General features: G+C 39.9%; 1 protein-coding gene across 1 annotated transcript in view; it reads right to left on the bottom strand.

Moving 5' to 3' along the window:
* map3k5 (mitogen-activated protein kinase kinase kinase 5) overlaps positions 1-12,634 on the bottom strand; it is a 189,942-nt gene that overhangs the window by 58,216 nt on the left and 119,092 nt on the right. Inside the window, exons 15-18 of the mRNA XM_043685981.2 lie at positions 11,456-11,589; positions 9,144-9,271; positions 6,190-6,326; positions 1,373-1,478 (exon numbers count right to left, since the gene is read on the bottom strand). Coding sequence (XP_043541916.1) covers positions 1,373-1,478; positions 6,190-6,326; positions 9,144-9,271; positions 11,456-11,589 — 505 coding nt within the window. The remainder of the gene's footprint in view (positions 1-1,372; positions 1,479-6,189; positions 6,327-9,143; positions 9,272-11,455; positions 11,590-12,634) is intronic.

The raw sequence follows: 12,634 nt of genomic DNA, 5'->3' as shown, positions 1-12,634 counted from the left end.
TGCTAACCCCAAGCTGATAAAATGGACAGTGCCTGCTCCTTCAGTCTTCACATTATATATTCAAATCAATGAATTCCCACAACAGTCAATTCATTTTAAATTTGTTATAAAACCCGATAATCACAATTGCGGTACCTGTCACAAAATGCTCCTTATTACGCTGAGCCTTACAAAAGCAAGTGATTAACACTTAGCTTTTGTAAACAAGGTCATTGATGAGTACAGAAACCTTTTTAAGAGGCAGTGTCTGATTTGACATTTGTAATGTACAATGTTAAAAATTACATAACACCACGTTATAGGGACAATAAAAAAAAAGCAACCTCCGTTGTGGAGGAAGGTTACCAGTACTGGACCCGAGGCATAGGCCCTATGTATTCTAATCCAGAAAGCCAGGTGAAGAATAGATCTGGAGTACTCTTTTTTTTAATAAATCTGTATCTACAGATACATAGATTACTGTCTTACATTTCCAAATCCAACAACCACTGTTTTATCTGCTCCTATATACACGGGAAGAAATTAATCCCAGTTAATATCCAACCACCCAATGACAATAACATATTCAATGATGACAGAATGAACACCATGGAGTTTTGGGTTTATCAATAGATGCAGTTTTTCTGCAAAAACTGATACAGACAGAATGCTGGAAAAATTGCTCCTTCTGCTTTCCCAGTTCTCTCAAAAACTAGTCTTCCATCTCAAATTGTTTCTCCCCAGGAGCACACATTATGTGCCTCTGTCAATATAGTTTAAGCAACTGATAGTTTCGGTTACGAATATATATTGAATGAAATAATGCCACAGAACAGCTCAGTCAAAATTATATTCGACAGAATAAACGTGAGCTGTATTACTAAACAATTTTCTGCCATCAGTTCTGTTATCAACTCAGATTACCCTCAGTTTTGGCTAAGGTTTTGTAAAATGATTCCACTCCCAAACCCAATCTGATTACAATTGTCAACACACAAGCAAATTGTTTGGACCCATTAAATGTTTATTTTATGTTGAAATATTGAAGAGGCAAACTTAATTTGCTGGTAGGATTGTGGTAAAGTAAAGCAGGTAGTGTCTCAACTAGAACAATTTGTTAATATCATTCTAAACACGTGCATTTCACAATGCTTGTTAAGAACACTGTGCTTTTTGTGAATAAAAGCAGGATGCTGATGAGGCCAACTGCACAGTGATAGCATCTCAGTTCTGTGGTGTAACCCTACATCTAAAAAAAAACAGCATTTCATCTTTAACAGTAGTTTCTAAATGAGTGTTTTGCCTCTCAGTTGTTCTGTTCCTGACTCTCTGATTGAAACTATTTCTTGAATATCAGCGAAATTATGTCACAGAAAACTATACAACTCCATACCTGTGAATGTTTCGGCACATGGATTGATTCCTGCAAGTCTTTTCGAAGTACCAAAATCAGATATTTTCAAGATTCCACTGTACGTGTTTATCAGCACATTATCACCCTGAGGAAATAATTTGTTTTTGTTTTAATAAGAACAGAAACTCCCTATAAATTAATTTTTATCATCAGTACTGCAAAGCTTGATTAAAAATCAAATGGAAGTCATAAAATCAATCCTCACTAAAATTTTGTGGCAAAGATTTTTGGAATAGACAAGTAACCTTAATCCACGAGTTACTCTTCACTTTGAATTTTCTCAAACCATAACTTCTTCAAATATCATATCCAGTTACTGAAAAACCTCAGTGCATATGAAGTGCAGATGGTAAGTGTCCAGTAAGTATTCATGGTAAAGATGGGGGGAGGGAAGTGAAATACAAAGGAAACTATGGAGATAGAAAAGAGAACTCAGGCTATGTGCCTGGCTGCCAGCATGTTAAATGGAGGAAAACAGACTAGTTCCTTTACAGGAATGTGCTCATTTCTTCCATGTTTTATGATAATCCACTGCACATGGGTACACAATGAGGCAAACATTCCAAATATTTCTGTGACCAACTTGTCACTCCAAGTAACAGCATACATAAATCAGCCCTACTCACAATGTAAAGTACATATCTGGGCAGAGGAAGTAGCAGAACTTTTTTTAATTTAGGTCACTTAAAAGTTAAAAACTTCAAAGTAGAAATGATTGATAAACATTTATTTCACCAATGTGTGCTTTTAAAAAGGATACCTCTGCTAAGAAATAAAAATTTTACAATCTGAAATATTACACAAAATTGGCTTAAACGCGGGAGACAGAGTGATGGAGGAGGGTTGTTTTTTGGGCTGGTGTCCTGGGACCAGCGGTAGTCTACAGGGATCAGTGCTGGGCCCACTTTTGTTGGTCATTTCTGGAAATGATTTAAATGAGAATACAGAAGGCATGGTTAGTAAGTTTGAAAATGACAGCAAGATTGGTGGTATGGGGGCAGTAAATAAGGTTATCTAATATTACAAAGAGATCTTGATCGACTGGGTCAATGGGCTGAAGAGTAGCAGATGGAGTTAAATTTGGATAAATGCAAGGTATTGCAATTTGGTTAAAAAAAAAGGGCAGGACTTATACAATTAAAAGTAAGACCTTGGATAGTGTTGTAGAACAGACTTAGGGGTTCAAGTACAGAATTCTTTGAAGTTTGCATACATATAGGTAGGGTGGTTAAGAAGGCGCTTGCAGTCATTGCTCACACTATCGAGTATAGGAACTGGGGCGTTAAGTTCAGATTGTACAGGACATTGGTGAGGCCTTTTCTGGAATACCATGTGCAGTTCCCATACCATTCCGTGGTATGGGAAGGATATTATTAAGCTGGAGAGAGTTCAGAAGAGGTATACCATGTTATTGCTGGGAATGGAGAGTTTATGTTATAACGAGAGGTTGGTTGGCTGGGACTTTTTTGCCTGGAGGGTAGAAGGTTTAGGGATGACCTTTTAGAGGTTTATAATATCTTGAGCGGCAGAGATCAGGTAAATGGCAGATGTCTTCTCCCTAGGATGGGGGATTTCAAGACTAGGGAGTATATTTTTAAGGTGAGAGGAGAAATAGTTTAAAAAAGACATGTGGGGCAAGTTTTTTGTTTTACACAGTGGTTCATGTGCAGAATGAACTTCCAGAGGAAGTGGTGGATGAGGGTAGAGTTTACAATGTTTAAAAGACAGTTAGATAAGTACTTAAATAAGAAATGTTTGGAGGGATATGGGCGAAGGGCAAGCTGGCGTGACTAGTTTAGTTTGGGATTATGGACGGCATGGACTGGTTGGACCGAAGGGTCTGTTTCTATGCTGTATAACTCTAAGTGACAGTGAGAAATTTGTGATGAGTAATTTAAAGGGTTTATAGATCTTCGTAAATTTCGAGTCCAATATGACTCTTCTTTGGAACTCCTTTAAAAAAAAATTTTACAACAAGTTGTCATTGTTAAAGAATTCCAAAGAAGAATCTGTTAACATTTTTCCCTTCCTGAGATGCTGCCAGACCTGCTGAACTTCTCCAGCATCTTCAGTTTTAATTTCAGGTTTGTCACATCTGCAGCAGTGTGCTTTTTGTCTTACTAGCTCTCACATATTAGCTTTGCAGAAAATGAGGAAAATGCAGCTAAGTGTGACCCTGGGGATTAACAGTAACAGAGGAAAAACCATGGGAATACTAAAGGGATTCAGAGTTTAAATGTGGCTGGAGCTGGTAGGAATCCGAAACTGAAGGAACGTGGTCAGCTCCTGCCAATTTTCCAAGATCAAGGAATCCTCAGTACAAACTGCTGTCCTGCAGCTGGATAAGGGTTGGAGATGGGGAATATATTATACAATCCAATTTCCAGTCAGGCACCACTTCTGTTGCCAACATACAAAGTAGTATGACTCTAGTATGCAGAATCATCAATTTGTTAGTGTTTCTTTATGTTACAATCAAATCAACGGTTGCACCACAAGGGACTTGGAATAAATGCTTTTTAAAAAATATATGACCACTTAATTTTCATCCACAGCAACAAAATACAAAAATATTAGCTTTTCAAGTTGCAATTATTTACTGGGTGGATCACTATTTAGGCTTGTGTCTCTAAAATGAAGAAGGGTCTTAAAATATTCATGCTATGTTACATCAATACTAGACTACTTGATGCTCATGAGGTATAAAATGGAATTTGATCCATTTTCAAAGTGTCATACACTACCCTGTGAAGAATAAACGAATTAAAAGGCTTGAGCTTATCATGGCATATGACCTGCAAACTGAAGGAGTTTGATAGGCTATTTTACCAAGAAAGGCTTATTTGTAGGGTTTACTTTTTTAAAAAAACACGTTGACAGTAAAGAAACAAATTCTGAAAACCTGCCAGAATTTATGTGCTTTTTATAGAGTCCCTACAGTGTGGAAGCAGGCTAATCAGCCCATCAAGTCCATACTGACCCTCCAAAGTCATCCCACCTAAACCCAACCCCCTACCCTATCCCTCTAACCCTGCATTTCCCATGCATAATCCACCTAGTCTGCACATCCCTGGACACTATTGACAAGTTAATATGACCAGTCCACCGAGCCTGCACATCTTTGGACTGTGGGAGGAAACCCACGCAGACAGCGGGGGAGAATGTGCAAACACCACAATGAGAGTTGCTCGAGGGCGGAATTGAATCTGGATCCCTGGCGCTGTGAGGTAGCAGTGCTAGCCCCTGATCCACTGTGCTGTGCCATGGCTGAGGAGACTGTTGCCATTTGAAGGCAGCTTTGATCTAATCTCCCACTGAGAACAGGCAAGAACTGTGCCTCACCTCACCATGCCAGGAGATACGAGTGGATACAAAATGGCACTGTTGTTTGTGTTCTTTGGCAGTGATAGTAATTATAAATCTTGGATGATGACAGGAAATGGACAATATTGGGTCTGCCATCCACAGATCTGGAAGGGCAAGAAAATTAGGTGAAGAGTATAACTGGCAGCCAATCTGATAGAGCACTGCAAGAATATTGAGAAAAGTGAAAAGGTTTCCCCAGAATGCTCTCAGTCAATGGTCTCCTGGTACTTGATTCCCAGTGGCGGGGAGTGATCTTTCTTTGGTCTCTCCTACTGAATTAATTGAACATTTTATTCTTGCACCTCTGCTCTTAGCCAAGAATGTGGCTGAAGGACCTCAGAAAAACACTCTATTCTCCACTACCAAAAAGGGATTCACTTACCCCACGATAACATTTTTGAGTGAGAATGCTCATTTTTGGCAACTCTTGTACTTGAGGCCTCTGCTTAGTGAGAAAACTCCTGCTGCTTGCCAAACTGATTTCACACGGAAACTTAAACAACCCAGCCTGGATTCGGTAAAAGGACCTAAAAATGGAGTTCAGTCCCATGTATCCACCTGCCTCTCACCCACTTGAGAAAATGATTGCACCATCTATCTTGGAGACTTCCAAAAAGACTAGGAACTAACCCATGAGAAATTAATACAAGGTATGCAAAGCTGGTGTACCCTGGAATATAGGAACATTGATGAGTAAATAAGGAAGAAAAAGGAGGCATATTATACATCCAGAATCATAATAGCAACAGAAATCAGGAAAAGTATCTCAAATGCACAAGAAAGCATTTCTTATTCCAGCCTTAGCCTGAGAGGAAGCTTGAGGAAAGGATGGCAGGCCATGCTAAAACAAACAGGAAAATGTTCTTCAGATATTTTAATTGTAAAAGGTTAGTGAAGGATAGAATGGGACCCATAAGAAACAAGCAGGGTAAGCAGTTCACTGAAGCAAAGGGTATAGCAGACGTACTAAGTGAGTATTTTGCTTCTGACTTTACCAAATTAGAAGATGGTGGCAATGGCCTCGTTGAAAACGTGGGTGCTGAGCAACTGAGCTGTATAGTGATAGATAAAGAAGATTGTCAGCTAGAAAGCTAGGAGTGAGATGAGGAGAAACTCCTTTACTCAGAGTTGTTAGCATTTGGAATGCCCTGCCTGGGAGAGTGGTGGAGGTAGATTCCATATAAGGTTTTAAGAGAGAGTTGGTTATGTATTTGAAAGTGATAAATGTAGCAGGCTATAAAGACAGAGCTGGAGAACAGGTCTAGCTGGATCGCTCTTTCGGGAGCCAGTACAGATATAATGGTTCAAATGGCCTTCTTCCGTATTTTGAAGTTTATGATTCTATGTTTCAAGAAGGTCTACATTCAAAATCGAAACAAATGCGTATCTTCTGTTAGAAACATAATTAATGTTCATTGGCCACGGTTTACCTTTATATCTCGATGAGCTATTTGATTGTCATGAAGGTATTTCAATCCTTCCAGGATCTGTTTGGTATAGAATCCAATGGTTTGTTCATTATCCTTCAAGGGACCCCATTTTGATCGTAAAAGGGCAGAAAGGCTGCCTGTTCATTCAGACATATAGAAACAAGAACATATCAGCATGTACACAAGAACATATAAAAACAACATAGCAGTACAAATGACCACTGGACAAATACCACGTGTGTGAATTTCTGTGGGTGTTCTCGCAATCACATGGTATGACGTTTTTTCAAGATCTATGAATTCATGGAGAAATAGTTTAATGGTTACCTCCACTATTTCTCTAAGGTCTCAGCAAACTTTCAGTTGAAATTATAATGAACAATCTGGAGAATCCCTGTGAAATTAACGGTGTACACTTGAATTATTTTTTAATTTGCACAAAATAGAAATTAAGACTGGCAACCTACAAGGTTCACATTAGCTATTCTTCCTAAACTTCAACTAAATAATTCAAAACAGAACAATCACATTAATGCAGAAGAAAGGAGAGGAACACCTTCATGTATTGCGTCTTGCCACATTCTCAAGATGTTCAAGATTTGAAATATGGCCAACTCTTTTGTAGGCAGCATTAGCAGGCAGTTTGCAGCTGACAGCAAAGACTAAAAACAACTGAATATCTAGTAAACCCATGTAGACAAGGAGAGTCATAGAATCATACAGCACAGAAACAGACCCTTCGGTCCAACTGGTCCATGCTGACCTGATATCCTAAATAAATCTAGTTCCATTTGCTAGCATTTGGCCCAAATCCCTCTAAACACTTCCTATTCACATACCCATCCGGATGCCTTTTAAATGTTATAATTGTACCAGTCTCCACCACTTCCCTGGCAGCTCATACTATACCCACATCAACCACCACCCTCTGCGTGAAAAAGTTGCCTCTCAATTGCCTTTAAAAATCTTTCCCCCTCACCTTAAACCTATACCTTCTAATGTTGGACTCCCCTGCCCTAGGGAAAAAGCATTGTATATTCACCCGATCCATAACCTTCATGATTTTACAAACCTCCACAAGGTCACCTCTCAGTCCCTAACCCTCCAGGGAAAAAAGCCCCAGTCTATTCGATGTCTCCCAATAGCTCAGGCCCTCCAACCCTGGCAACATCTTTGCAAATCTTTTCTGCACCCTTTCAAGTTTCACAACATCTTTCCTATAGCAGAGAGACCAGCTTACTGCAACTGTACAAGATACTGGTGAGCTTACATCTGGAATACTGTGAGCAGTTTTGGTCCCCTTATTTAAGGGGAGATACCAATGCACTGGAGGTAGTCCAGAAAAGGTTCATTAAGATGATCCCTGGTATGGAGAGATTGTCTTACCAACAACAGTTAAACAGATTGGGACTTCACTCACTGGAATATAGAGAGACAATCTCATTGAAACATATTGGGATTCTTAAGCGGCTTGACAGTGCAAGCGGGCATCAGAGCCGCCCTGCTTTTGCCACGGGACTATGCCTACATCAGGAAACTATAAGAATTCATTTTGTGTTTTAAACAGCAGTCGCAGCTTTAAACCCACAGAACTCAGCAGCTGCCAGTCCGCCCACGTGACCAGGAGATAGGAGACAGAGGACAGATCAAATCCACAGTATACCAACACTACCCATGACTCATAGACCAAAACTCCAGAATTAATTAATATGGAAACCCATCTCCTAATCACATCAAGAGACTGATATCAGACCAATACACACCAACACCCCAAGGGAACAAAGGGGGGTGCAAGCCCCTGCCCTCACAGAGAGAGACAAGCAGATAATACCCGGACCTGTTTTACATAAACCAATTAGCACCCTATTGTGTGTGCCCTGCAACTCTCCTGGGATGGCAGGAAACATTCTATTTGCACCTACTCCAGTGATGATGGGGAACTATCATCCCATTCATCCTCAAATTCCACACATACTGACAACTAAAAGTATATAATATGTAGCTGCGCGCGGGAACAGCAGAGCAGCCGAGATTCAGACCTCGGTTGGTCTCCGCCGGCGTTACTGTAGCAATAAACGTTACCGATTGTTGAACCGCACTCTGGGCTCGGACTGATATCATTTCATCCGCGCTAACAACAGGGTAAATGCTGAGAGGATGTTTCCTCTCATGGGGAAATCTAGGAGCAGAGGGCATAGTCTCAAAATAACGGAGTGCTAATTTAAGCCTGGGATGAGGAGGAATTTCTTCTCTCAGAGGGTTGAGAATCTTTGGAACTTCTTGCCACAGAGATCTGTGGGGGCAGGGTCCTTTTGCATATTAAAAACTGAAGTAGATTAAGTCTTGCTCATTGTGTGAATCAAGGGTTACAGCAAAGGGCAAGAAAGTGGACAAGGGGAATATTGCATCAGCCATGACCCTATTTAATGGCAGCTTACTCCTGGTCCTATGATCAGGATGTGTAAATCCACTCCAACTTCACAGTTAACTATTGCCCCATTGGAAAATCTAAGCCTTGGGATTGACCAATGAGCTGTTGTGATCATATTAACAAGAATGTGTTATTGATTTTCTAGTGGACACAAATATCAATCATTTGAATACCACCCATCTGTGGAGATAGGCTTCTTGTTCTTTGTGAAGAAAACATGGATCAAATACAAGCGACCGAAAGTGCACACATGATCAGGCACAAAACCACATGGTTAACTTAAATCGAGATAGAAGTCACTATCTCTCAAATATTCTGTAAAAGATATTTCAATAAACTGATAGTGTTAAAAATGTTATATGGAAATTCATGTTCTCAAGTTTCATCCACCACAAAATGACTAAAAAAAAATCTGATGGCATGACATTTAACTTAAACACACTGCACTTTCAAAACATTCCCAAAACTCAGGATGAACCTAGATCAGAATACCACGTTTAAAATGGATATAATCAAAAAATACCTCCAGGAACTTGCTCCATAAAGATCTTAATGAAACCGTTTTCACTAATAGAGCCCAGGTATTGCACAATGTTCTTATGTTTAAGGTGCTTATGGAGAGCAATTTCTTCATGCAGAGGTTGGGAATACCTAAAAACATCGACAGAAACACAGATCAGTCCCTTAATAACCAAAATCACAAACCTATTATCCAATTTTAACATTTCAAAAAAAAATAGACTGGAGCAGAATTTATCTACATGTAGGAATAGAGCCCATATAGTTGAAGGCCTTTGTTATGAGATCTGAAAATGCACTCTTTTAAAGATTTGGGACCTTACTAAATTTGCTTGGCCACCAATAATGTTGAGGTCTTTAGATGATACTTCAGTTTATCACTTTGTGCTACCATTGAGCAAGATGCCAAGTTGTCAATTATGTCCAAAGCTGGGTGGAGGATGACTAGGATCAAGATGCTGTAAAGCTTAGACTGATGATATCCAGAATATTCTGTGGGCGAATAGATCGAGGGAACCAAGGATACAGCAGCTTGAAGCAAGGAGTAGTCCAAATGCATCTGGATACAGTTACTGGCTGAAGAATTTTCCTGGTTCCTGGTAATGTGGTGGGGATCTGGAGAAACATTGGGAAGCATAGCTAGGATGGCTCCTTGATTCAGTCCCAACCTCTTTGGGGAAGATCTCTAGTAACAATAATGGCTGCTTAACACATGGAGCATAATCATTGGATCCAATGGACATCTTGCTGACAGTGAAGAGGTTGCTGCATGGGGAAATGGCCTACCCAAGGCAAACCAGGGAGCCATGGCCCAAAGAAGAGGGTACAGGCAGGGAAGGGCATCCCTACACCTCTACATGTTGTTGCCAAGGACCCTAACAGTTTGACCTCTGCTTTGCACATTTTTATTTAATGCTCTGAAGCTTCTTGCTGTCTAAGGTGGTGTGCAAGACCCAGCTCTCCAAGTTTTGCTACGAGGTTTCAGAGCTGCCAGCCCTGTCACACACTGAGAGTTTGCCGCTGTCCTTAATGAAATGGCAAGACTGCAGGCAACCAATTAGGAAGCCTTGGATAATTGTCGAACCAGTTCTGTTGTCCTTGATTTTGGGTCTCTGAAGTTCTTGGGAAAATCCTATCCAAGGTGTTAACATGCTCACTTCGGCTCCAGAAAACTAGTTTGAAGTCTTACTTCAGAGACTTGAGCACATAATCTAGGCCAATACTTCACTGCAGTGCTGCGGGAATGCTGCATTGACAGAGGCACCATCTTTCAAAAATTCATTAAATTAAAATCTATATGCCCATTCAGATGGACAGAAAAAATCATTTGGCATCGATAAATAGGAACAGGGAGTTTTCCTGGTATCTTGACTACTGTTTATCTTTCAATCAACAATGTCAAAACAGATTTTTCCAGAAGTTATCTCACTAGGATCTTGCCGTATGAAATTTGGCAATTATTCCATTTCAAAATTCCTGCACTTAATTAGCTGAGACACTTGCTGATATTATGATAGGATCTATATAGATAAATTATTTCCTTTCCTTCTTTCCATACTAGATTCTGCATTATCACTGAAAAGCTGGCTGTACTGGTGATAAATCACTGTGAGTATTCCTAGCAAAGCCAGATGTACGGTGCAGTTCACCTTGCTCGGTCCAAAAATGGGATAAACGCTCATCTTCAGTGCTTGAGCAGGAAACATAACCAGATGCTGCACAGGAAGAAAATCGGGTTCAGCAGTCTGGTTCTCCATCAAAATGAAGTCCGTTTGATTTCATTTTCATTTAAATTAACAGAAAGAAAACGAAGTTGGCTCTGTTCTCAAGTATTTTCCCTCCATCTTGTACAATTCAAAGTTAAAGCTTTTCACCCAAGGACTGAAGATTTGTCGATCTATACCAATGTGCATCAGCTCCCAGCTTCCGAAGGGCATCCTTACTACATTATACTGTCAAGAGAATGGTAAATTAGTGCCAACTAATTTTTGTACTGTGAGCCCATTTTACCATGAACATGAGTCAACGGTCAAACACAATATGTGTTTGCATCAATCTAGGGATATTGTGAAACCATGGCAACATCTAGTGCCTCAGATCTTTTTAAAGGAAGGAATATTTTTATTTGGAGACCTTGCTACTAATGACACCTCTCAATATATCCACTGTCACAAAAAAATGCCTTTGTTGCCAAGGCTAGCTGTTTTTCATGCGACAGTTCAAGATTGCTAACTTGATAAAATATCTGATATCACATTATTCATTCAGTTTGCACAGACAATTGTTTCCTCTCTCAAGGTATTCACAGTTACTTGCCTGCTGTCCCTTTCCGGGATTTCTTTGATGGCAATTCTGACCTGATTGCTGAGGTCTCTACCTGCGTAGACCATTCCAAATGTCCCTTTTCCCAGCACCATCTTTTCACCATTCTCATCATATTCATAATCGTACTGTTGGGCACAAAAGAAAACAAAATTATTCACCTTCTAGTTTCATCAATTTCCTTTTGTGTACTTACATTTCTTCTACAGCTTAATTAATCTACACATGAATAATCTTGGCGTATAATTGCTTACTTCTTTTCTACATACATTTACCTCCTGTGTCATGCTTTGATAACAGGAAAATCTGAGTCAAGAGTTCACAATGGGGATGTATCATAAACATTTCAACAAACAGAGCTCCAAACTGCAATTTAAGGACTATCACATTCAACTTTGTGGGGTCAATTTTGACATTCAGGAACCAATTTGCGAAGTGTATTGGTGAGCATTCCATTCTGCATGCTGCACTACTCAGGCACATCACCTGTCACACACAAAAAAAAGTGGTCACCAAGCCTCAGATTGTTTGAATTCTACATGCTGTAACCTGAAAACATTCTGTTATTACATTATCTTCCTGCAGACAATGTGTGCAAGGAGGAGTGATTATGATTTTGTGGCATTGGCCTTAGCTGAATTTTCAGGTGAGCAGAGGATGCCAAACATTAATCTTGAAGCAACCTGTTGCACTTCACTTCAAGAATATCAGCCGATTAACGTCAAAAGAGGTCCATTGGTAAGTGGGAGAGGGTGGCACAGTGTGATGTCACTGGAGTGATGATCCAGAACCCCAAGTTAATATTCTGGGAATATGGGTTTGAATCCAACCATTGTAGATAATACAATTTGAATTCAATAAAAAATCTGGAATAAAAAGCTAGCCCAATAATGACCATGTAAACACTGTAAACAGATTATTGTAATAACGCACCTGGTTCACTAATGCCCTTCAGGGAAGGAAATCCGTCCTACGTGACTCTAGATTGACAACAATGTGGCAGACTCTTAATTGCCTTCTGGGCAAACTGGGATGGGCAATAAATGCTGCCCTGGACAGTAATGCCCACATCTTGCTAAAGAATGTAAAAAAATGTACTCATGGGAGATAGGCCACAATGCTGATATAAGGTAGGGCTGACAAAGCTTGTGAGGAGCTAATATTCTAGACCCA

The sequence above is a fragment of the Chiloscyllium plagiosum genome, unplaced genomic scaffold (genome assembly GCF_037043375.1).
Source record: "Chiloscyllium plagiosum isolate Xiang-an unplaced genomic scaffold, Cpla_swu_hap1 HiC_scaffold_3, whole genome shotgun sequence".
Lineage (NCBI taxonomy): Eukaryota > Metazoa > Chordata > Chondrichthyes > Orectolobiformes > Hemiscylliidae > Chiloscyllium > Chiloscyllium plagiosum.
Note: the sequence above shows the minus strand (reverse complement) of the source record. Positions and strands in the feature narration are given on the sequence as shown.